Here is a 26,284-nt window from a genome sequence, read left to right on the forward strand (position 1 = left end):
TTCTTTAACCAAACATACTGCATGACCATGTAACAGGTTTGTGGATGTCACCGGTAGGTTTCTTCCCCCAAGCACCAAAGGATGACTATACAAAGAATGAAATTTGGTCATATCTTTTACTGTCATTGTAGGTTGTGCCTCTGCTCCCCACTCTCGCTCTCTCCTCAGGCCCCACTGCTCTTTTATGGGAACAGATGCACACACACACAGATTGGCCTCATCTGGGCTGATTAACAATCAGCCACTAGCTGAGGCCAAGTAGACACCAGCTCTGCAGCCGAGCCTAAACGCACCCCGCTGCCACAGACCGGTTCAGTGAGAATAATGTGTCTTCCTTATAGCAATTTAGAAAACCCTGATTGTCAATTAGAGCAAAACAATATATGTCTTTGTTTCTGCTGCATTCTTTCCGCTAAGATTAGCCAATGTCAACAGAGACTGATGCATTCGGTATCCAGTCTCCGGCATCCCCGAGCTCAAAGAACAGATACACTAAAAAAAAAAACTAAATTGAATTCTGTTCTAATTAAAAAACTTAAACTTATTTCTCCCAAAAAAACGATGAACCACAAAAGTTGTTTCACTTGTAGGTATTTAGCAGACAAAGGGTAAACATAATCTGAAGTTAGAGAATTCCTCGTTATCATTGAGCATTAAAAATGACATTTAGCAATAATGGTATCTATAGTATGAGTCCAGGAAAAGTTTGAAGTTTAGTCGAAGTAAAGTGACATTGACCCCCGCTGCATGTTCTCCTTGTTAAAGGGTAGCCGAGTTGTTCACCGTGACGAGGTGGGTCATTGCCGCTGCCTCTGGCTCTGTGATAACTCCCTCCGGCGCTGATAGAGCTGCTCTCGGACAATTAGAGCTTTGAAAATGTAGCGCCGATAAAAGTTGTCTAGTTGGAACTATAATTATGTGACTTTTAAAACCTCTTAGGGTAATGCAAAACATGTATTTTGATTTTTTTAAATATGTGTTTATCAGTGTGAGTAAAGCCACAATAAATAGAGGAAATGCTTAATGTATATATAGATATATAAAGATGGTGTTCAACAATGGCTTTTTTTCTTTAAATGATTTCAGACATTTAGATTTTCCTCACAAACTTTTAAATAAAAAGTCGCTTAATAGTCCAAATCACATTTCACCCACATATCTGGCTTTTATGTTATAGATGCGTTATGTTACCCCCCTTTTTAAACTACATAGTTAGAAAGAACATGAAACATGATATGGTCTGTCCAAATCTGTCACTGCGTAAAATGAGATTTAAACTCTTTCTTTCTCAATTTACTATGGTCTGCTTTACATTCCACAAATAACACATTCAGACGAAAAATTTTGAAAATGTCTGTGAGGAGGAAAGCGTCTTTATGACGACTGGGAGTGTCTGTGTGCTGTATGTTGAGCCACATGGACCCTGCAGATAGCTGCTACACAGGGGTGATAACAGGCCTGAGCCACCGAGTCCTCAGCTGGGGGCCCCATTGTCGTGGGGTCCATATGTATCTTCACTGCGTGGTCATCACTTGGATCCTTTAACCTTTCATTCATCCGTAGCAAACAGTGCATCCTTCATGTGAAGTCCTCCAGGAAACATCCCGAACAAACAATATTAACTTACCAATTCCTCCCTGCATTCCTTATTCGTTTCAGGACTTGTGATTGCAAGCGGCACCTTTTCTTTCCTCGTGAATATCTTGATATGTGACTCACACTCACACTGACGGGTCGTGGGTTCAGATGAAATCCCCTGCAGTGCACCGGAAATAACATCTGCCACAGTTGTTGACAAAAATATTTCCCCCCCCACCCTGTTGTGACAATGAACCCCCTTTTATATATCTGACGCCACGTGGCTGGAACGAGATTTCCACACAATGGACTTGTTCATGTTAAATCATTGACATGCATTTGACAAACGGGCACATGACCTTTGTCGTGACTGGAGGCTGAAATCAGTTATCATTTCACAGACAGAATGGAGGCCTAAGAGATAACCCGATACCTCGGCAGTTTTCTATTAAACTCTTTTAAACCTCATCCTACCAACATATTTAACAATCAAGGACCACCGAATACACGACTGTCAGAGACGACCATCATAGCAAAAATGTTAACTAATTTCTTCCGAGACAAAACCAGTTAAGTAACTAGAACGGGCACTCGGTAGAGCGCATACCTTCGCATATCACAAGATTGGGCATTGCATTCTGAACATGTTGGCATTAGTTGCATGCCAATTGGATAAAAATTGACCGTGCTATGGTAAAAAGAAGATTTTGACCTTTCCATGACCTTGACCTTTGACCCGAATGATCCCAAAATCTAATCAGATGGTCCCCGGATAATAAGCAAACATCCCACCAAATTTCATGCGATTCAAGAAGATTTTGACCTTTTCATGACCTTGACCTTTGACTCGATCGATCCCAAAATCTAATCAAATGGTCCCCGGATAATAAACAATCATCCCACCAAATTTCATGCGATTCTGTTTAATACTTTTTGAGTTAGGCGAATAACACGCATACAAATAAATACGCGGCGATCAAAACATAACCTTCCGCATTTTCAATGCGAAGGTAATAAATGAGTTCCCTAACTCCTGGTAGTGTGTGATACTTTCAATTTATTTCCTTTATTATTAGCAATGTTAACAGAGATTTTTTTTAAACACTTTAATTTAGACTCCAAATTTGTTAATTAGTTTTGGACCCAAAAGAAGAAAAATGAAACCATCAAAACTTGCATTTATTGTATTTGTACCCACAGTGCTGCATGGCCGGAGAGAATACTGTTGTAATTCAGATTTAGTTTTCCGCTTTAGAAAAACATCAGAGGCCCATGGTCATTATTGAACTGTGTAATGGACTCTTAATATGTATTCACTTGTTTTCTTTTTGTCTCTTCTGCAGTCAACTCGTTGTTAGATTGAGCAGATGTTATTTGTCAATCCAGTAAATTCAGTTGAAATTCTGTAATACAGTTCCAATAGTGCAATCCCGACACTTACTCTTCTATTTCAAATATGATTATTGTGGTTTTCTCTCGTTCACGCTCCTTAATGTCATCAAATCTTATTGAGGACAGATTAAGGGGTATATAAAAATGATAAACGGTTCAACACCGCAGCTGATACCGATGCAAATTAAGCTCCTTTATGTTGTATACCTGTTCTGTTGAAAGTATTTTTCTTTTTTTATGTTTTTGCTACGACAAGAATCGATGCAAAAGTGTTCTTTGAAAAGTCAAAAAGCCGTGTGAGATTATCAATGACTGGAAAGCTGTAAGCATGATTAAATTGGTGATATTAAGAATAAAACAAATGTCTTTCTATCTTTAACATATGAAAACGCATGTACTTTGAATGTAATCTGCATTTGTTTCAATCTAAATAAATTATCATTTTTCTTCTAAAACAAGATCTTTTGTTTTGTTCTATTTTCTTTGTACAGTATAATTGTGAAGTGGGAGGATCCACTAGAAGTAAGTCATGAGTGACATAATGAGTATTGTGGGTTATAATGGATGACAGCAGGCCTCGTTCACAATCCAACTCTAAGCCATTGACAATAAGTATCTTCACAAGCAGCAAATTCTTAAGTGTGGCTTTGAATCCTTGTGAAATCCTGTTTTTTCTTGATCTATAAAATATAATAAAGTTGATTTACTTGAAAATGTCTTATTTTCCTTGTATTCACAACTTTAGCTTTGATTATATATCAGAAGCCATACAACTGTTGAACAGTGGCAGTAGAAGAGTGACTCAGTTTACTTTGTGTGATTGGCACATGCATGTTCACCTTTGGCGAGCTATTAACCCGCCACTTCCTTATTCCCAGTGAATTCTTTTTACATCGTACGTTCAGTTTTCAGAGTTAGTTTCACGTTGTCTTTTGTCTTTTTAATGACCACTATCGGATGTTTTCCTCTTTCACCAGTCAGCGCTGCATCCTTGTGTTAGTATCTGTCATCTGGGTTGGACCACCAACATCCAACCAACATCCACCTCCGGTCCGCTGCAGAAGACGTCTAACCCTGACGCTGCCATGTTGCATGTACCAATCATGAGACAAACCACTCAGACCACCTGCAATGATGGAACGCTGGGTTCCCCCCCCCCCCCCCCACAGGGAATCCCCAGTACGTACATAAGATGACGCACGATGGTGCTATCATCCTAATACAGAATGTTGATACTGTGCCCTCTTTGCCCCCTGTGTGCCCCTCATAAAGGATGAGGTTAGGCCTGCTGGTCTTTTACTACGTCCAGGCTCAGACCTGGTTCATGCTGGGAGGGCGGAGCGGGCAAACTAGGGTTGGGATATCCCTGTCTCAAGGTGTCCCTGGCCGATAGGGCTGTTGGTCTGTCACACAGGCCTTATCTCCCCCGCCCACCTGCCAGGTTGCTCAGCAACTAGAGGGGTTGAGGGGTGCAGCGCTTCTTAGGGTCTAAGTAGTTGCATATGGGTGTTCCCGCTCCTCTCATTCTCACTTGTCACTCATCTTTTTCGTTCGTCCTGGTTCAGTTTATCACCGGGTCCGTCCAGGCTGACAGAGCTGAGATCATCCTGTTTCCAGTGCTGGAGAGCAGGTGGGAGTACCTGCATGCAGGTAAGGGTGTGGCCTCCTCTGGACAAGGGTCTGACACGCTTTGTGACAGGGTAGAGGTCAAACTGGATGGCTGAATGTACCCTAAGAGGAGAGGAGCTTATTCTAGCCTTTAATGTCGCTGCCATTCATGTACGATAAGGTCAGGGGTTCAGATGAAGCTATTTTCTTGCAGGAAGAATATTATTTACAAACCAAGACATTTGTCGTGCACATTTTCTGGAAAGACTATTTAAGCGCTTGAAATTCATTTGAGGTCACGTTCAAGGTGGGATTATCATCTATGGGTTTTTATGATTTTCTGTAAATCCATGCTCTGTTGTTTCCACTAAATGGCAATGTCTTGGTAATGTACAGCATCTGACCTGTAGATGTGCATCTTTCAAACATTATCATTTGTCCATGTACAAAGTGAATGTGAAGTCACGTGACACCTATTTGGGCAATATGCAGAGAAATATTTTCAATAGAAAGAAAAAAAACGGGGCTTGTCCAATTTGTGAAATTGAAATTCAATCCATACCAAGTTAAATGGTTGTGTATTGTGAGTATTCCTGACGAAATGAGAACCGTTTTCTGTTACTTTCTGTGACATTAGCAGCATTTTTGCTGTACTTGGAAAACAGAGGTGTCTGGTTGAAGAAGGGTGTAACCCAAAGATAAGGCTCTGTGCGTCTTATACTCAAACCATTATGACGTCCTCGTTCTCAACGGCCGGCTGACTATCTGTCCCGAGCCGTCGCTCTGCGGGCAGTTGAGTGGTGGTAGATGGCGCTATCCTCATCAAAGCAGGCCTTACGGTCTCTAGGGGCGGAGCTAGGTTGATTATAGAACAATGATACTTGATCACAAGTGGGACAAATAATAGATGCAGTATATGCACCTGTTTGCATAATTGTGTCAAAATTCAAGTCTCACAAATCACCAGTAAAAAGAAGATTAATTTGAGTGGTACCCACTGAGTCATTGGTTGAGTTATTTGTTTCTTTACGTTATTCATTCTTTTTTGTCTTAGGGAATGCATAAAGAGATCAACATCTGAAAAACATCGATGGAAAATCATTTTAGTTTTGAGGTTTGTCTTAATTTCCTTTGACATCAAACAGCGTGAAGAGTCAATACAACACAAGAGGATGGAGACTATGGAGATTGATGTGTTCAATAAATATAAGACGCGTTTCCCTTTAATCGTTAAATTCTCATCCAACTTTCTTCCATTCATTCTTCTTCCACCATCTTCTCGTCTAGGGCAGTGACATGTCCGATGAAGACAAGGACTCTGCCTTCCCCTCTCCAGTGAGACTGTGAGTGCTTCCTCTCTGCAGTACTCTTTCAACACAATACTTTTACACTCTATGTACATGTACTGTAAATACTGCATCCTGTTTCTGGTAAGACAAAGGTATCGGGTCTCACTGTGCATGTCAGGCAGTGCTTCCAAGATGTGTATCACACAAACTAGTCCCTCCAATTAAGTGATTATATGACTTTGCGTCATGCGAATCTGTTCCCCAAAGCTCTACGGAGCATGTTAGCCTCTTTTGGATCGTTGTTTTAGTTTCATGAACTGTAACTTTAATTTAAAAAACTCTCACATTAAAACATAAACATGTTCCTCAGGGTTCAGGAGTTGGCAAACCAGAGCTAAAACGAGATTGTATGTCAACATTTTGTTTGCACTTCCCCCAAGTGGCCAAGAAAACAAAATAAATCCATGTTGACATGAAAGACTATAAATCATTTTAGAAAGGTTTTAATAACTTCCTATTGATGTGAAAGCAGCATCAGGGACCTTGTTCTCAAAGCGAGGGAGTGTTTGGTAAATGTGAAACAAATCGAAGCAGGAACGATAAGAAGAAAGTTGACCAACCTCGCCCTCTTGTGGCACGAACAGAAAAGCACTGATAGCATCATTTCACAACCGTATCAATTTTAAGCCATTTGCTATCAACTGTAGTTTGCATACTTCAAAGTCTATTTAACTTACACTTTTAGAGACACAATTATGCATGTGCATTTTTTAAATGATATCTAAAATGTCCTTTCCCAGGTGAGAATTTGGGGGTATTGTTGAAAGTACTCATGCTTATAGGTCTTCATTGATGTGTCTGTTTCTCCACACCTCCAGGACTCCACCGGGTCAGAGCAGCAACTATGACCTGGAGGGGAGGAGGCAGGAGGAGCAGGAGGAGGACAATGAGCCACCTATGGGGGTCGTCTCCATCCCCAGAGATTCAGAAGGTAGGTTCCCCTCAGAGGCCGGGCAGCTGTTGGCGACATTTTATATCTGGACACAAATCCAGTCATAGTCATTTAATTTTATAATACTTACTAACTATTACAGATTTTGAATGCAGAACTTTTACTTGTAGTTGAGTGTTTATACGTGTCCTCAATCTTCTGTTTTCCAGCTCATCTGAACCTGAACACCAATGCCACCACAAGAGGGGACGCTCAAGTTCGTCTTCATTCTTCATATTTGTCTTCATTCATGTAAATCAGCATTATCCAGCGGGAGTGTTTATTAAATAACCACATTGCATCACCACAGGCCTATGTGGAGCTGAATGAGCTCCAGGGTAACGTCTGGCAGGAGACGGGCCGCTGGGTGGGCTACGAGGAGAACTTAAACCCCGCCACCGGAAAATGGGGTCCTTCTCATGTCTCCCATCTCACCTTCAAGAGCTTGATCCAGCTCCGCAAGACCATGAGCACAGGTGCCTTTGGAGTCTCTGATGAAACGGAAATCCATGCATACAATAGGATTAATATGAATGTGACGATTAAAAGAAACTCAAATGTACTCAGGTGCCGTCCTCCTCGACCTGAACGCCAGCAGTCTATCTACCGTAGCTGAGAAGGTCGCGGATGAGCTGCTGAATAAGAATGAGATTCGCGCCAGTGATCGAGACGGCCTGCTGAGAGCTCTTCTCATGAGACGCAGGTAATCCCCAGGACCCACTATTTCTCTATTGCCATGAAAATGTTTGCGGCATACACTTAATTCTCCTTTTATTTGTTCTTCCAGTCAGTCTGTGGTGCCTGTGGTCACTCCCTCTGGAGACATTGAGATGCAGACCTTTTCTGTAGCCAAGAAGGTATACATTCAGGTTTTTTCCATGTTTCTTTTCATTTCGTCGTTCATCAATGTCGTATGTATTTATTGACGTGACATTATTCTTGCAGAGAGACACCTCTGACAACGTGGAGGCCTCAATTGTCCTCTCTGGTACGTTCACGTAATTCAGACGCTGCTATGTGTCTCCACGTGTGGTTCTGGAGCAGATATGGTTAAAAGAGGGTGGTTTTTTTCGGATAGGTGTCCTGGACACCCTGCAGAAACCTGTGACGGCCTTTGTGAGGTTAAGCGACTCCGTGGTGATGAACTCCTCCCTGGAGTCTCCCGTCCCTGTTCGCTTCATCTTTGTGCTCATGGGGCCCAGCCAGAACGGGATGGACTACAGTGAAAGCGGCCGCGCCATGGGTGCTCTGATGGCCGACTGGGTGAGAGAGAAGAGAGAGTCGTGAGAGAGGAAAACAGTGACTCAGCAGTCAGTAACTTGGAGAGTATTCGTATTGTTTTGTTCGGTGCAGGTGAGTAAAAGCCTTCTGCTCTCACAGGTGTTTTGTCTGGAAGCCTTCTTGGCCCAGACGGACAAAGATCTGACCAACGCCATAGCGGACTTCATGGACTGCAGCATTGTGATCCCCCCCACTGAGATCCAAGACAAGGCCATGCTGGAGCCCATCATCCATTTCCAGAAGAAGATGCTGCGTGACAGACTCCGTCCCATCGACACCCGTCTGGCCTTCGGTGCCAGGATCAAAGGTCAGCAGCCTCTACTACTGTTGCCTAACTGCACCCCTTTAACTGCCATACAATGTTTTTTTTCAACCCTTTGTTCCTTCCACATGAAAAAGAAATTGCTCAAATAAGTAGATAACAAACATATGTTATCCACTTCAGGTACCTCATAGAGGAAAGACCTGAGTAACAAGGGTTGGAGGGAGGGGCACGTTTTTCTTGCAAAAGGAACCAACAAGCTTCTGTGGGAAGTTTGGTCTAAAGTTTGAGAATATTAGCTTTTACATTTGTACATATAGTACCTTTAAATAGTATTCACATATGCATATATGACATTAAACTGGACAACGCCTCTGCTGGAGACACGTCCATAACCTTAAAAGCTAAAGAAAAAAAAGGCATATTTATTGTCATCTCTTTTCCAGAGGAGAAACCCCCTGAGCCGCCTCGGGAGGACCCTCTGGCCCGCACAGGCTATCCCTTCGGTGGGATGGTGAAGGACCTGAAGCGCCGTTATCGCCACTACCTCAGCGACTACACAGATGCTCTGAACCCTCAGGTTTTCGCTTCCGTCATCTTCATCTACTTCGCTGCCCTGTCCCCAGCCATCACTTTTGGAGGGCTTCTGGGTAAAAGAGAGAGCTAGGTTTTCTGATTTCTTAATTCTGGAGTCTGAGGCTCAATTATCTTTGCAGTAGGTACTGACCTTTAATAGTGTTAATAATGGTCTCTGATCTCTGACTCTAGCTGACAAAACAGACAAATATATGGGCGTGTCCGAGCTTATGATCTCCACCAGCATCCAGGGCATCATCTTCTGTCTCATCGCCGCTCAGCCCGTCCTCATCATCGGCTTCTCTGGACCTCTGCTGGTGTTTGAGGAAGCTTTTTACGCCGTACGTATGAGTCGTGTCGTGAATGAATCAGTCTCTCGTTCGCTATTTTTTTCTTCATCATCATCTATTTTGCTTTCTTCATTCCACACTAGTTCTGCAAGGCCCAGGGCATTGAGTACATTGTGGGCCGCATCTGGGTGGGGATGTGGCTGATAGTGATCGTGATCATCATCGTGGCCGTGGAAGGCAGCTTCCTGGTCAAATTCATCTCCCGCTTCACTCAGGAAATCTTCTCCATCCTCATCTCTCTCATCTTCATCTATGAGACGTTCAATAAGCTCATCAAGGTTTCCTCACCTCATCCTCTCATGACACCATTTCCCTGTGATCGCTTCATATGTTGTGTCCTTTTTGTTGTTGCTTCCTCTGACTTCCTATCTCCTTTTGCTCAGATCTTCAAAACCCACCCTCTGATTCTGAACTACGATCATCTGAACAATACATTGGACAACCCCTTCCACACGATCCTCATCAAGCACACTGAGGTCGATCAGCATGGCAACATCACCACTTACGAGACGGAGTCGCATAGGGCCTACCCCAATACCGCCCTGCTGTCTATGTGCCTGATGTTTGGTTGCTTCTTGATTGCATACTTCCTCCGTCATTTCAAGAATGGTCACTACTTCCCCGGCCCGGTAAAATCTACTTTCTATATGTTTTGAAAAAGACGTTGTAGGTCCTACGTGATTTTGACCGTGGGGTGCCTGCTGTCTCACTAGATCCGTCGTTTGATTGGAGACTTTGGTGTCCCCATTGCTATTTTCGTCATGATTGCTGTGGATATCAGCATTGCGGATGCTTACACCCAGGTAAGAGTTGTGTTGTGGTGAGTTGAGTCATCTCAAATTAAAAAAATAACTAAAAATCACATCAGCTACAGTGAAGGCAAATAACTAAATATGGAAATGTTATTATCAAGATGGCTTTCTGTCACCATCATTGTTTAATGGTTCGTAGCACAATTAAGATGATTTTGAGCCATTTAAGTCAAGGATGGTCATTTCCATTTTATTTAAAAAGATCTGAGTTTTATTTGTTTGACTTTTTATCTGAACAAAAATACAATTATAATGCACATAAACACTATAGATCTTTGGGTTATTTCCAGGCCCTAATCCTGAAGAACCAATATTCCATTTGACCTTATACTGTTTTATAATTGATAACAAACTTGAACCTGAAGTAGTTTGTAATAGTGGATTGTGGTATTTATTGTGGCGTTTCACATCATGTGGATGAAGACATGTGTCCAGATCTTGACGATGGATAACATAACCCACCTTTCTGATTGAGCTGGCATAATCAAGGACACACTGGAAAACAAACATGTTCTAATCAACGACATTGATTTGACACTACTAATCAAAATGTATATTAATAATTTATTGACCTATCTGTCTAAAACTGTTTATAAAATGCACATTCTTACCCGTAAAAGTAATTGTTACAATGCCACTCTGACATGTGACTAAACTCAAATGATGTTGTGCTACATGAGTGGAATGAAAAGCATCCTCTCCTCTTGTAGAAACTGATGGTGCCAAAAGGCATTGAGGTGACCAACCCCAAAATCAGAGGCTGGTTCATCAACCCCTTTGGAGAGAAGAAGCCCTTCCCCATCTGGATGATGGGCGCCTGCTGTGTACCAGCACTGCTAGTCTTCATCCTCATCTTCCTGGAGTCCCAGATTACTACGTGAGTGAAGCAGTGAATAATGGCATTCAGTCTGCAACAAAGCTGAAGTCTAAAGCTAATGAGCTCTGTTGTTGTCTGCCAGGCTGATTGTGAGCAAACCTGAAAGGAAGATGGTGAAGGGATCCGGCTTCCATTTCGATCTGCTCCTCCTGGTCACCATGGGGGGCCTCTCCTCCTTCTTCGGGGTCCCCTGGCTCAGTGCTGCCACCGTGCGATCCGTCACCCACGCCAATGCTCTCACTGTCATGACCAAGGGCCCAAAACCAGAGATCGAGAAGGTGATCGAGCAGAGGATCAGTGGCTTCCTCGTGGCCATCTTGGTTGGTAGGTGCTGCCATCTACAGTGCTGATGCAGACACAGCAGGCTGAGATTAAAATAGCATTTTTCTTAAACAATCTTTCACTTTCTGTGACTTCCAGGTGCCTCTATTTTCATGGAGCCTCTTCTGAAGATGATTCCCATGACAGCCTTGTTTGGTATCTTCCTCTACATGGGTGTCACCTCTCTGAGTGGAATCCAGATGTGGGACAGGATACTTCTTCTAATCACACCAAAGAAATACCATCCCGCTGAGGCCTACGCCACCAGGGTACGCAGCATCCTTAAATACAGTCCAAGACGTGGAAGACCCTTGTGTCAGAACATGCCGTTATATCTGCAAACAGATAGACACAATAGTACGAATAGTCTGCTTATCGTGGTAAATATTTGTAGCCAGGGTGCCTGAGAGGTCTTAATTCGACACTTTTGGAGGATATCATTTGTTACCTTCGCATTGAAAATGCCGGAAGGTTATGTTTTGATCGCCGTGTATTTATTTATTAATTTATTTATTTATTTATTTATTTGTATGCGTGTTATTCGCAAAACTCAAAAAGTATTGAACCGAATCGCATGCAATTTGGTGGGATGATTGTTTATTATCCGGGGACCAGTTGATTAGATTTTGGGATCGATCGGGTCAAAGGTCAAGGTCAAAGGTCATGAACAGGTCAAATCTTCTTGAATCACATGGAATTTGGTGGGATGATTGGTTATTATCCGGGGACCATTTGATTAGATTTTGGGATCAATCGGGTCAAAGGTCAAGGTCAAGGTCATGGAAAGGTCAAAATCTTTTCTTTACCATAGCACGATACATTTTTGTCCAATTGGCATGCAACTAATGCCAAAATGTTCATAATTCAATGCCCAATCTTGTGATATGCGAAGGTATGCGCTCTACCGAGTGCCCGTTCTAGTTTGTATATGTTATACTAAATGTGTTTCTAATATGTTGTATGTGGCAATCTGAGTGGAAAAAGATCCCAAGACCATGGGTGTATGATGAGAACATGTGCACAGACACATTCCTGCACATGAGCAAGACATCTCTTTGTGATTGTTTTGAGTCTCTTTGTGGCCATGTCATGTTTCCCTGTGGTCGTTTTGTATGTCTTATAGTCGTCTCACATCTTTGTGGTTGTGACGAGTCTTTTTGAGGTAATTTTGTGTGTCTTAGTGGTTGTTGAACTTTCCAACGAGAAATGTTGACAGTCACCTCAAACAAAGGCTCTGGCCCCGGGCCCCCTGACTCCTGAAACCCTAACCCACATTTTGTTGTATCTGCTTTCGTTATTTTCGCTTGTGTTTCAGTGTTCTTTGTTCCGTGGCAATCTCCCTGTGTATTAGCATTTACACATTTTCATGTGAGTACTTTGTTTTCCCCTGTTAACGCTCTCCTCTGCTGCCACGCAGGTGAAGACAATGCGGATGCATCTCTTTACTCTGATCCAGCTCGTGTGCTTGGGTGTCCTGTGGGTGGTGAAGAGTAGTTCCTTCTCTCTGGCGCTGCCTTTTGTTCTCATCCTCACCATCCCTCTGCGCATGTTCATGACCGGCACGCTCTTCTCTGCCATGGAAATGAAATGCGTAAGTACCTCCCATGCATAATGTATTCCAATCTCAGGCACACACCATAAGGTGTTTGAGGTGTACGGTTCACTGTTGCAACTGGATATGTTTGTGTTACAGCTGGACGCAGATGACGGCAAAGTGACGTTTGAGGAGGAACCTGGGGTGGATGTGTACCATGAGTGCCCACTGCCATAAACAATACCATAACTGGCATTTTTCGTTCTGAAACTTTTTAATGCACATTAACTTGACTGAACATTTATTATCAGGTGCCTTTAAAAAACATGTATTTATTTAACAATAACATTTTCCAACTTTTTCTGTTATGTTGTTATTTATCTCTCAAAAATGAATATTTAATTTATAGAATACATACATTAAACATACTTAACTTGACTATAAAGTTATCTTTTGAGTCAGGAAAAAAATACTTAATTTCCTTCAAAGCAAAGTATTTTCCATTAAGACCTGAGGTAAATCCATTTATAATATCCTTTTTTTATTTTTCGTGCATAACTACAGTATAGCTTTAAAGTGAATATCAGTGCTGCCACATTGCAAATGTGCCCATGTTATTATAATATGATTCCACCTAGCTTTTTGTATGCTATTTAAGTAAAGCAAAATGTATCTATTCACACTCTATTCACACACACACAGTGCGTTTTATTTAGATTCTAACACCAGCCTTTTTCCTATACAGTAGCATAGTCCCCCAAGTGTGTAATTGCTTTAAGAATTATTAAATTGGATGAGCAGTAATAGATAGAGACTTGTTGATGAGATATAATCATTTGAGATTGTTGTTCTGATGATATAATCAGGGGGAAATGTATATGTAAATGTATGTTATAATGCCTGTTCATGTAAGTGTGTGTGATTGAAACATTGTACATGCTTGATTGGATTGGATGAATTTTCACTTTATTAAAAATAAAAATCGTGTTTGTTTTTGTATACATGCATGAGGAAATACAATAGTTTACTCAAACATCAGGTATATCATGTCATCCTCCAATTAGCAGGACTGGAATGTTCACTTGAACCAAGAGGCCTGCCAATAAAATAGCTATTTTATTTCTATGGACCTGCCACTCAGCTGCATGCTGCGTTCAAGTTGATCAAGTAAACTCCTACTTCTCAATACTCCTACTTGAAAAACTCCATAGACATGGCTGTAAATACTTTTACCCTGAGATGCATTTGTATATTATTGTGTATTTAAATCAGATGTGATGTCAAGATTTAGCATAACATTAACTAACACAGAAGGTTAAATCCTAAAAGGATCACAATAAAACTTTAAAATGCATCATATATATTCAAAGAGCAAAATATGTACTTTAATAAAATATTAAATAAATAATCAAACACTTAAATTACATTGCGAAATAGTTCAAAAATGTAAAAACTCAGCTTAATATACAAAAATAATTAAATAACTGCCTACTGACAAAACCCACAATTACAAGTCAGCTTTATTTCATTTGAGCAGTTTATATTTATCACAATATAATTTCATAAAGCTACTTTAACTGTGAAAACAAACCAATTCTGATTGACTGTAGCATATATCTGATTTATCAGCCACCATAACGTTATGAAATAAAGAACTAATTGAGAAACAATTATATTAAAAGTACGGACTTGGGGGGGAAATGACGTTTTATAAAAATAATGAAATAACAAATACACTTCAACAATACACTTTTATTTAAAATGTCTTCCCGATGTATGGTCTTATGTATTTGTTCACAGTCACTTACTTAAAACCTCAACTTCAAAATCAGCTTCTGACTATATGCACGCGCTTGTGAGATGATAAACACATTTCCGATAGCAAGAGAACGCAGCAGTTTAACAAGGCCGAGTGCCTGAAAGTCATTTGTTTTCCCTGAATCGGACCGACTGGATTGGACAGCCGGGGGTTCCGCCCACAAACACACAAGGTGGAGTTGAAAAGAAACAACATGCTGGGCCAAAATGAAGCTGTCAAACAGCCTCTGGTTGAGGAATCGCGGAGCAATGTGGAAATACATGGATGATACTTTGGAGACTTATTATATAATTATATATCGATCCATATATCTATATAGTGGAAATATGACGTTTAAAAGTAGAAATGATAAACTTTTGAAAATATATATTTTTATGTTATTTATACTAAGTGAGTGGTCTATGCGAGATGAGCCGGTAGCACTAAATAAGATAACCATTGCGCCCAATTTTTGATTTTATGATACTTTCGCGATAAAATATTCGGTGCGCAAACTTCGGCTGAAGATCAGACATGGTCGCTCTAACGTACGGGAGGAAAAACAATCGCCCTCCGTTGGGTTGAGAAACAGCGATGTGAGGTCGGAGAAAATGGATGTCTTCGCTTAGCGAAATGGTTGGATGGAGAGAGAGGAGCTGCTGCGCGTTGAGTGGAGGGAGACGGCGAGTGAGATGGAGGCGGGGGGGAAGGACCATCTCTGCGGGGACTGGAGCCCAGGACCGACGGCGCAGTGCTGGCTATCGTTCAACCCTCCCCTTCTTCCTCCACAACGACGCCGAGAGAGACAGCTAAGCCAACAAAACAACCGCTCGGGTTCATCCACCGTGTAAGTGAACAATAAACAAACCATTATACGCGTCTTAACCCGGGAAATATACCTTTTATGTTTGCTTTTGTTTACTTATAACGCGCCTCGGTCGGTCGCTTCTTTGTAGTAGCGAACCAAAACGACCGCTGTGGCGGGGTGCAGACGAAGGCGGCCATAGCCGGATTTATTGTCCTCTACAGCGGGTAGGAAACTGTGTATACGACCTGGAGGTAAACGTGGTCTTTAAGCAAAATTACTCGAAGCGATAGTTTTATGCCAGTTACAGTCATCGAAACCCGCCTGTCTGCGCTGTAACCGGGGTGTTTGCGTGGGGGAATTAACGGTGGTTTCCGCGCCGAGACCTCCATGCGGCTGTTGGCGGAACAACCAGCCGCCTCTCTCGGTTAGCCATGAGGGATCTCGGTTTAATATCTCACCGTGCAGAGACTCGCCCTCTCTCTCCCCCTCTCTCTCTCACTGACTAGCCCAGAACCACCGCCGACCGAGCTCGGAGAGCCCGCCTTCTTGTCCTCGCTTATATGCGTTTGGATCGAGGGAAGGGAGTCTGCAACGCCCCGGCATTAGCTTTAAGCTCCGTAGTTCTGTGTTTGCAGTGCGCCATTGGACCTTGTCACGGTAGGTTTCCTTGTAGAGCTGAAGCATGGCGGACCTGGAGCGTTTCGTCGCGCCAGCGAAGCTGCTCAGCCGCGGCTGTTAACGTGTTTCCTTTAAGCGTCTAGCGAACAATTTAGGATGCGTTACGGTTTAACCGCGTGTTAATAGAGCCGAGACAACGACCGATTGAAAGGGGACGGTTGGCCGCATGGCGAGCTCGAGGCAGCCTGTAACGTTTGACCGTTAACATGTTTTCCATGTTCTTCTTTCTTCCTGCGCCTCCTCAAGTCCTTCCAACCGCCACCATAACATTCAGCGCCGACATGAAAATAAAAAGGTCAAGTCTAAAATATTGTTAATGTTTAGCGGGAGGTATCATTCTAACAGTTAACCGTTTTTAATGATTTGTTGAAAACAGTAAATCTAGGTCTTACCCGGAGGAAACTACGATTCCTATTAAATGCAATGTTAACGTTTTGTAGTAAATTTGAACATTAAGAATATTTGGCTCTAAATGTTCAATGTAAGCTTATTTTAGCGTACCAAGTTGCCCTTGACTGTAATGCCTCAGCTCACTTAAACGAAATACGATTTCATCCATATTTTTTTAAATTTCATGACCGTGTAGGAAACCATATGGTAAAACGGCTCCAGATGTACGTTATGGTGGCTCGTCGGTTCTGGTCCAATCGGTTGTTTTCGTGACGCTGGCTCGTCCCGTGGACGCCACATCGAGCTGGGGCCACAAGGACACGACGAACAACGAGCAGCCGCCATCATAGAAGCACAGCTCTGCTACGCCTCGCTGAAGAATTCACGGAGTTTGTTCTCTAACCCCACGCTTGAACGCCGAAAACCCGAATTAATCGGCCTGTGAATACTCTAAAAACATTTATTATTAACCGTACGCGAATATTATATTGATTTCCTCGCCCCTATGTCTCGAGTAGACTGGTGAAAAGAAGATTATAGGGTTGCATGGCGGAGCTAGATCCGCGTCCATAGGTGATGAGACCGAGTGGCGCATTTGGCTGCAGTGCTTCCAAGCCACCATTCCCCCTTCTCGGAGACCGAAAGCAGATCCCCCGTCCGTGGTCAGCTGGTCGCCTACAGCTGCCTGTCCGTCCACCTCCATTCGCTTCCTCCTTCCGTGGATCCTCCCCAACCTCCGCTCCGACAGAAAAGCCTCCATTACCGAGCGGAGCGGGCGAGAAAATGGTCGCTCCTGTGTGTTCACGATATCGTGAACTAAATGAGAGCACGAATATGAAAGATTCTGGCTGGCAGAATGTTCTCGACGGAGACCCGTGTCGCCGGAGCTAGTTGTGCTAGTTGAAGCTCCCCGCAGTGTTATTTGAGATTTGAAGCCGTCACAAGCGATAGCCTATGTCTCACCATGCAGCGTAAACGTTTAAGGGGCGGCGTAATGAACACACGCCATTATGTCGGGGACGAATTAAAATTCCACCACTCAGAGTTTTACTTTTTACATCGCAGACAAATCGGTTATTTATGTCACACACATGATAATAATATAATCCCATTTTGCGATTAAACATTTTTCATTTATCGAAGAATTGGCCACATTTTAACCGACGTGGGTTGCAATCTTTTTTTCTTCTGTGTTTGATTTGAATGAGTTTGAATAACTTGATTTTTATTTTGCTTTTGTAGATACTAAGCCGCACCATGAATGGAGAAATGGATGTAAAAACTGAAGAAATAGGTGGGTTTTCGACATGTATGAAAAAAAACTCGTTTTCACACATCCACAATGACAATACATCTGCTTTAATGAAAACTCTATATATTAAGCCTATATGAATACATTTTATTAGGTTACTTTAGTATTTATAGGGATCACAGTCTTTGTGAATAGAACACCCCAGAATGTATGTTTTAGTCGCAGAGTATGACCTCCCAACATAAATAGAACAGAATAGCCTAATTTGACTTAATTGTGTAGAAACAAGAGGCTGTTCTAGCTAGTGTTGTAATTTAGGAGACGGGTAAACGGATTTAACGTTTTTGTGTCGTTCTGGTTGTTTTTGTGTTATCACAGTATGGTCCCAGGAGGACCTCTTACAACTGCTTCAGTCCATGCAACTGGCCCTGCCTCCGAAAGATGTGACGAAATACAAAACAACGGAGTCCCACCTCAACTGGCAGAAAGTGGCCTTCAACTCCTTCTCAGCAGAGATCTGTAAGCAGAAGTGGCTGCTGGTCTCTAAAAAGGTGAGTCAGTTAAAGTTTTTATATGGAGGCTAATAGATTGGTGTAGTATTTTGATGGATTGCGCAACAGTCCGTTTTGTCTGTTGGAAGCCGAATGTTGTCTTGGATAGTAATTATTTTTCTAACTTTCTGAACCACAGATTCGTAAATTTCGGACTTTGACAGAACTCATATTTGATGCTCGAGACTACATCAAGAATCCTTACAAGGGCAAAAAGCTCACGGTGAGTTTAATGTACATGTTACTCAACTAATGAACAGGAAGCAGTTATGACGATACCTCTTAAGACTTTCACTTTAATTCATTTTCCCCATGATATACAGAAACACCCAGATTTCCCCAAGAAGCCCTTGACTCCATACTTCCGATTCTTCATGGAAAAGAGGGCCAAATACGCAAAGTTGCACCCAGAGATGAGCAACCTAGATCTAACTAAAATCCTCTCCAAGAAGTACAGGGAGCTGCCTGAAAAAAAGAAGGTCAGTTAAAATAGCAAAAATGCATTTGATTCTGTTCTGGATTTACTTTATTTCTAACAGAAACATTGTTTTTCTTTCATTCCCTTTTTTCTTTCACGGGTGCAGAAAAAGTATCTTGAGGACTTTACACGAGACAAAGTAACATTTGTGCACAGCATGACGAGGTTCAGGTACAATTACATGTTAAAATTAAAACATTTTTCTCTTTATTAGCCCATGGCTACACCTGCAGCATATTTACAGATGTTAATTGTGCTTCACTTTTGTGTAAATGAAGAGAACTGCACCCCGGCCTCATAGAGAGCATGAGCAAGAAAGGTTCAAATGCACCGGAGAAGGCCAGAACACCCCAACAGCTGTGGTTCACCCACGAAAAGAAGGCTGTCCTCAAGACACGCCCGGATGTAAGTTCATGCGTTTACAACGCAACAAAGGCACAATTGTATGATGTGACAGTTGTTAACGTTCTGGGTTTGACACCAGGCGACCACCAAAGACATTAAAGACACACTCGGCAAACAGTGGACGCAGCTGTCTGACAAGAAGAGACTCAAATGGATCGCCAAGTCCCTGGAGCAGCAGAAACTCCACCAGGTAAGACGGCAGTGGAGTGTCGTATGTTGTCGAGGTGCAAGGGCTGTAGAATCCTGAAGGGCAACGATGTCTTTGGTGTTAACTGTTTTTAATATTCTAGGGTACAATGCGGGAGTACATCCAGCAGCACCCGGACTCAAACATTACCCAAGAGGATATCCTCAAGTCCACCCTGACCAAGGCTGAGAGGCACCTCAAAGACAAATCTGATGGCCGGCCTGACAAACCCCCTCCGTGAGTCCCAGCTGCAAGTCCGCTGACCCATCTGCACGATGCTGGTTATGCGGTTATTTGAGCATAATGTGTGTGTGCTCTCAGAAATGGTTACTCGATGTACTGCGCCGAGTTGATGTCGAGCATGAAGGATGTGCCCAGCACGGAGCGTATGGTGATGTGTAGCCAGCGGTGGAAGCTGCTGAAACAGGGGGACAAAGACGCCTACCAAAAGCGTTGTGAACAAGTAAGTCGGGAATCCTCTTGTCAATTAATAATTATTTTAAAAGGAAAAATTACATTTTGTCTAAAAATGTTGTATTTTATTTTTCAGAGGAAGAAGGACTTTGAAATTGGCATGAACAGATTTCTCAGTGTAAGTCAACATTTTGGTTTCGACCGTATGTGTTTTTGTTGCAGCCATCAATGTCATCCTACATGTGCGCTACTTCTCTGCAATCATTTCTCACGCTTCTTTTCTCTGCTGTATGGATTTGTAGAGTTTATCAGCGGAGGAGCAACACCGGGTTTTGTCTGAGGAGAAAATAGGTTTTAAGAGGGGCGGAGCCAACGGTCCTGCCGCCAGAAGGAGGGCCACGAAAGCAAAGGTGAGACAAATAAGTACAATGTATACCCGATGACAACAACGGATAATATACTATAATACATGATCCTCATTAAACCCGAGCTCACGCTTCAGGCCACTGATAATCTTACCAGTAGTGCACTTTAAGTGCGCAAAGGAGAATAAACAAAGCGGTGCCGTGCACAGAGACAGACATATGCGATCATGACACACTCTTCTTCTCAGTCACAAACTTTGATTTCCAGTGACGGGTATAATTTTCACCCTCTTTGTTTACTGGTTTGATCACAACCATATAATTTGATCCCAAAAAATTGGGACTATTGCAAGTTACGCTCAGGTCGCACTCCCCAAATGTACTATTAAACAGTAAAACGTGAACATTATATATAAAATATGAACATTATATTGATGTCTAAATAGTGTATTGGCTGTTGTTGTATCCTTTACTGATATTATCTTTCTCTTTAACATGTAGGCCAATCCAGAGAAACCTAAAAGGCCAATTTCAGCCATGTTCATCTTCTCTGAAGAAAGGCGTCCGAAACTGCAGCAGGAGCGTCCGGACCTCTCTGACAGTGAGCTCACACGACTTCTGGCTCGCATGTGGAATGAGCTGCCAGACAAAAAGAAGGTACTGTAATTAAGAAATGTCCGTACAACTGAGTGGATCACAGGAGGCAAATCATACTGATATCCTTTCATGTTCTACTGTCCTTCACAGAGTCAAATTCCATGTATGTGTCACGTACGTGGCAATCAACAGTTCTGATTCTGATCTCGTTGTCTTGGTGATTTAGGAGAAGTTTAAACGCATGGAAGCGATCCTGAAGTCCGAGTCGGAGAAGAAGGAGGATCGCAGTCGTCTGCCGGACCCACCCAAGACTGCACAGGACATCTGGCAGCAGAGTGTCATCGGAGACTACCTGGCCCGATTTAAGGTACGCATCCGTCGCCTCGAGAATGCAAACTGATAGTGGTGATTTTACAATGGATTAGGGAGAATTTGAATAGATTAGGTATATTGTTGGGTGAGCTGACATGTTTACATTGGTCTCGCAACCTTTCCGTAGCTATGTTGATGCTTATGGCTCTAATAGCTCTCTTTGGTTTGTATGTGTGTGTTACATTACATTTAATTTAGCTGACACTTTAATCCAAAGTGACTTACTTATTTTACAGTCATACACCGTAGACACAGCTACAGGGAACATTTCAGAGTTAACTGTCTTGCTCAAGAACACATCGACTCGGGCAGAGATTGAACCGCCAACCCCCTAATTGAAAGAGTGTGTGTAACTATTAGTAGAAAGAGCCCTGATTTGCCTTAGTGTTCTCATTTTCTGCTTCCCTCCTGTTTTACAGTTCTAGTCCCCAACTATCTTATCATTATTTTATTTGTTCACTTTTCTTCTTCTATGATTATTTCTGTTTATTTAGTTCCCTTGCAGAGTTTAAGTTGTATATCCTTTGGAAAGTGCATTTAATGTGTACCTGTGTTTTGCAGAGTGACCGACCAAAGGCACAGAAAGCCATGGAAGTGACCTGGAGCACCATGGAGAAAAAAGAGAAAATTGTGTGGATCAAAAAGGCAGCAGAGGACCAGAAAAGATACGAGGTTGGTACTTACTTTTCTCTTTTTTTTTTTTTAACGATTGATCAAAAAAATCATCGACAGATTAATCGATTATTAAAATTATGTTTTAGTTGCAGCCCTACTAACAATCGTGTCCTCAACAGAGAAACCTGTGTGAGATGCGCTCACCTGCTGCAGTCATTGCCTCAGGGAAGAAGATGAAGTTTGAGGGCGAACCCAAGAAACCCCCGTCGTAAGTCTGCCACATCGAACGCGTCTGTGCTGCCTGTTGTGCGTTTTATTTTTTAAACTTAACGTTGTGATTGTCTGCTTCCTTTTTGACTGTCTAGAAACGGATATCAGAAGTTCTCTCAGGAGATGCTGTCCAATGGGGAGCTGAATCACCTCCCGATGAAGGAGCGCATGACTGAGATCGGCAGCCGCTGGCAGAGGTTAACGCTGAAGGACAAGGACCGCTACAAGAAGATCGCCGAGGAGAAGCAGAAGCTGTACAAAGTCGTCCTGGAACAGTGGCTCGCTGTAAGAAGTGGTTGCTTGAAAGAGGGGGGGGGGGGGGGGTCGTCAAGACATGTGCACTTGACTTGTCTAACGCTGTCATTCCTCCACAGAGTTTGTCTTCACAAGAGAGAAACACGTACAAAGAATATAATTCACAAGTAAGTCAGTAATTCCAGTGCCAGGGAAATTGTACTGCAGCTCTGTAATGTTTGAGGTTTTGTTAGATCTGACCCGTTCACCTACTTAACGTTTCAGAAAAGGAGAACTACAGCAAAGCCAGGAGGCCCGAAGGCAAAGGCCAAGAAATCTGTAAGCGCTGACTCTCTCCTTCTTACTCTGGTCTCGTAAATCAACTGGCGTGATGTCATGTGTTGATTTAGTCAGCTTTACCTGAAAACCACTCTTCCTACAGGACACGGAGGAAGATGAGGATGACGATGAGGAGGACGAGCGGGAGAAAGTGTCTTCTGAGACCGATTCATCCAGCGATGACGACGATGATGACGACGACGATGATGACGACGACGACGATGTGAGTTGCGTCTCCGTTCGCTCGCAGATTTGGCGACTGGAATGTGAAGATGTTAAATAAAGATAGGTCTTTGTCATTTGTTTGAAGAAGGACGACGACGACGACGATGACGACGACGACGAGGCGGAAGACAAGGAGAACAAGTCGGAGGACAGCAGCAGCGAATCGAATTCACAGGGTTCGTCGGATTCTGATTCGGACTGAAACGGGCCGGCGTCTTTGTGAGACGAACTGAGCAGCGCTGAGCTGAGCCAAGAGTCGAGGGAGCTCTGCCACTGTGCCAACCCTGCTCCCCTCCCACCACCAGAGGGAGGCCTTGCTTCATTCACTTCACACTTTATGTTGCTGCGTTGGTGATCTCCTCATGGAGGGACGCTGCCCTTATGTCCAAAATCAGTTTCCTTCCCTCCCCGGTGTGACGGTCCTCTCACGTTACGGGCCGCTGACATTATGCCAAAAACAGCATCCCACTGGTTTGGTGATGTCGTGGACTTTTCTGCCGCTGGTTTCAATCTTGACATACAGGTTCAACGGTTTAAGGTTAGGGTTTTAATGTTGAGGGTAATTTATTACCTGCCAGTGTTTTATGTTATTATTCTGGTAATTAGTTGAAGACAAGTGGCATGAGTTGTGAACAGGCTTCATAGAGCCAAAGAACATCGTCTGGTGGTTCACTTTAGGGATCAACAGGAGGGAAGCGGGGGTGCAGAACAGTGAAAATTGCACTCTTCAGAATGTTCCTTAATTCTTTCTTTTTTTCAGAGCATTGTTGCGTTGTTCTCTATTCAAAATTTATGATGTAGAATTTATCATTTGGTTCTTAAAGAGGTGGTATTTTTTTTCAGGAAAAAAATCAAGCCATTCTGAATGTGTTTTTGTTGCTGGAATATTTCCGAACTTGTTACTTGCCCGTGTTCTCATTTAAAAGGTAATCGTGCCTATATAAAGTATTCACCCCATCTTGGACTTTCATGTTTTATTGTTTTACAACGTTGAACTAAAGTGGATCCTTGGGAAAACAATTGTCTCCATACTGCAAAATATAGGAGATTTAAAATGCTTTCTTACCGAGAGAATACCCGACGACGGCCAGCCGAGATGACCGGCTTTGATCTCATCTAACGTCCAGTAAGACGGCGACCAGCGAAGGGACTTAGAAGAACAACTCAATCTTTACAGATGTATCTAAATTAAGTCTCAACAACAACACTTGATTACTGAAGTATTCCCAGGCTGAATGTTTAGTGAATGCATCTTTGGCCACAGTTACACCCGTTAGTCTGGATTGGATGTGGACGTTGTGTCTCTCTTTTTTAAAATCTGCCCAATTGAGGTGAATAGGAACTCTCTTTCGGACACAGCCTGCTCGAAGCAGATTCACAGCTGTGCCATATTTTTTGTTGTTGAATGAATGACGGCATATTACTCAGCAGGCTTAGATGTGCCTTGTAAATGTTCTTCTATCCTTCCCTTCGAATGGTAGGGTTAAGAAAACCTGTACCGTATTTGGGATGTTCCTTTATCGTCACCGTTTTTTAATTGCATTAAGCTTCTATAGCTATAAGGTACAGGTGCATTTACTGGCCACAGTTTTAATATCACAAGTAATCTAAATTTTCATTAAAAAAGTGTCTGGACCAATCTGGTCTTTACGTTCAGACTTAATTCAGATCAGTTTGGGAAGATTTGTTTTGTTGATGAAGGTCAAACACCCCTGATGGCCACCAATATGTTTTTAGAAATGAAAAAGAGAAATGGTTTAATACTTTTTATAGGCGCTGTAGGACCATTAGCATGTGTCTCATTGGAAGGTGTGATTAACCCATTAGTCTGAAGAATACGTCACACCGTCGGTGTATTCTTCTTCTCTGACCCGTCGTTTTGTTTACCGTTCATTTGAATTGTCATTAGGTTTCTAATTGTGAACAGTTGTGTTCAGATCCATCTGGAATATTTGCGTGGATGTCAAACAGAATGGTTTTCATCATTTTATTTTATGGTATTGACTGTAATCCGTTTGGGTTTTAGTGTGATGCTTTAATCCCAAAAAAACGTGTGCACTTCATGTAAATCTGTCCCTTTTGTGCACGCATGCTCCGAACTGTGTGTATACGAGGGTGTGAGTGTTTGTTTGCTTTCCTGAGTGCTGTTTTTACTGTTTGTTGCATACCACGATGTGACTGCGGCGTGCATGCCTGTGTGGGTACATCATACCAATACCATGAATGTAGATATTGTTCAATCTTTAATTTCCAAAAGGACATTTTTTTTTTGCTGTTGTGTCACTAGTTCCCTGAAAAATGGAGCGATGAGGCAACTTCCATGATTGTCGTTTTGGGTCCACAAGCAGATGACGAGTGGCAACTAGTAATACTCTGTTGGTAACGGACTGATTCTGACCATTTATGAATCCCATCCATCACTGTCCGAAACAAAAACCGGCATGGACTTTAAATATTTTGTGAGGGAGTATGAAAAAATTATGCTGATATTGACTGAGGGGAGTTTGGAAAAGGGATTTGGGGAACTGAGTCGCCAGGGGAATTGGGGTTGAAAGCTGTTGTAATTTTTCCTATAAATACTGTTTTTGTATCGAGTGCTTATCGTTTTGTTAGTGCTTTCATTTTTGGCAAACCCTCATCTGTGATTTCTGAGGCCAGTGAGTTTTTCACTCACAGGGGGAGGTTTTGGTTTAATTCACCTGTTTTTAGTTGTTTTTTTCTCTCCCTTATGTTGGTTTATAGAGATATCTAAGACTGCAAAGCTTTACAAGTTTGTACTGCTGATCGTTTGACAATTTGGTGTTTTCTATAGCTGAGGGTGTTCTTATGTCCTTGTAGTTCAAGTATTTGGGCAAATAAAAAAAATATCTTTAACAGTTGGATGTCTGAGCTCTGTTTTGACCTTGACCCAGGCAGCCTTTAGGTGTAAGGCTTCCAATGAAAGGAATCATAAAACTACATCATAAAAATCACTCTGTGCTTTGGAGCTGAAACGATCAGCTGATTCATTAATTTGTGGCTCAATTGACAAATTAATCTTAAACAACTATCAACAATTTGCGTCTTTTTTTTAAGCAAACATGTCCTGAACTCACTTGTTCCAGCATTTGAAATGTTTGGATTTTCAGCTTTTCTCTGTTTTAAATGTTTAAAAACAGAATAGAATGGCTTATATGTAGCACTATATTGAAACATTATTATTATTTTTATATATGTATATCATTGTTATAATATATTTATATATTTTATATATATAAAATATATACATACATCATGTTGCACTAGTACTACACTAGAAGTCCCAAAAAAAGTGCTGGACTGTCCAGATACTTTTGGCCATATTGTGCATATAAGTATTACAGATGACCTCATTCAACCGTTGCGGATCACCTCAATGATCACAGACAGCGAGCGACAATCTCGTTCATGTATTAA

General features: G+C 42.2%; 2 protein-coding genes across 7 annotated transcripts; both read left to right on the plus strand.

The window, feature by feature from the left end:
• The first annotated feature begins 4,494 nt into the window (after positions 1-4,494).
• slc4a1a (solute carrier family 4 member 1a (Diego blood group)) lies at positions 4,495-13,858 on the plus strand. Of its 2 annotated transcripts, XM_056406415.1 has the most exons (21): positions 4,495-4,620; positions 5,633-5,692; positions 5,866-5,921; positions 6,746-6,858; positions 7,029-7,075; positions 7,169-7,334; positions 7,426-7,561; positions 7,646-7,715; positions 7,804-7,846; positions 7,937-8,121; positions 8,239-8,446; positions 8,848-9,051; positions 9,170-9,318; positions 9,411-9,605; positions 9,711-9,956; positions 10,041-10,130; positions 10,850-11,016; positions 11,099-11,340; positions 11,437-11,606; positions 12,755-12,928; positions 13,031-13,858. In XM_056406415.1, exons 2-21 carry the CDS (start codon positions 5,669-5,671, stop codon positions 13,106-13,108), a joined length of 2,763 nt encoding a protein of 920 aa, XP_056262390.1. In that variant the 5' UTR covers positions 4,495-4,620; positions 5,633-5,668; the 3' UTR covers positions 13,109-13,858. The 2 variants fall into 2 exon arrangements, with proteins under 2 accessions (XP_056262390.1, XP_056262391.1); XM_056406416.1 differs by lacking the exon at positions 5,633-5,692.
• Positions 13,859-14,562: 704 nt separating this feature from the next.
• On the plus strand, positions 14,563-25,728 carry ubtf (upstream binding transcription factor). 5 transcript variants are annotated; one of them, XM_056406417.1, is made up of 21 exons: positions 14,563-15,516; positions 17,788-17,839; positions 18,176-18,348; positions 18,488-18,571; positions 18,672-18,827; positions 18,933-18,997; positions 19,105-19,231; positions 19,311-19,421; positions 19,522-19,655; positions 19,740-19,881; positions 19,969-20,010; positions 20,135-20,242; positions 20,699-20,854; positions 21,021-21,161; positions 21,728-21,838; positions 21,961-22,049; positions 22,147-22,336; positions 22,426-22,473; positions 22,571-22,624; positions 22,728-22,847; positions 22,914-25,728. In XM_056406417.1, exons 2-21 carry the CDS (start codon positions 17,803-17,805, stop codon positions 23,049-23,051), a joined length of 2,226 nt encoding a protein of 741 aa, XP_056262392.1. In that variant the 5' UTR covers positions 14,563-15,516; positions 17,788-17,802; the 3' UTR covers positions 23,052-25,728. The 5 variants fall into 5 exon arrangements, with proteins under 5 accessions (XP_056262392.1, XP_056262396.1, XP_056262395.1 ...); XM_056406421.1 differs by having other exon boundaries at positions 14,564-15,516; positions 22,938-25,728; XM_056406420.1 differs by having other exon boundaries at positions 14,566-15,516; positions 22,935-25,728.
• Positions 25,729-26,284: the final 556 nt, after the last annotated feature.

This window comes from Pseudoliparis swirei, chromosome 23, assembly GCF_029220125.1.
Source record: "Pseudoliparis swirei isolate HS2019 ecotype Mariana Trench chromosome 23, NWPU_hadal_v1, whole genome shotgun sequence".
Classification (NCBI taxonomy): Eukaryota; Metazoa; Chordata; class Actinopteri; order Perciformes; family Liparidae; genus Pseudoliparis; species Pseudoliparis swirei.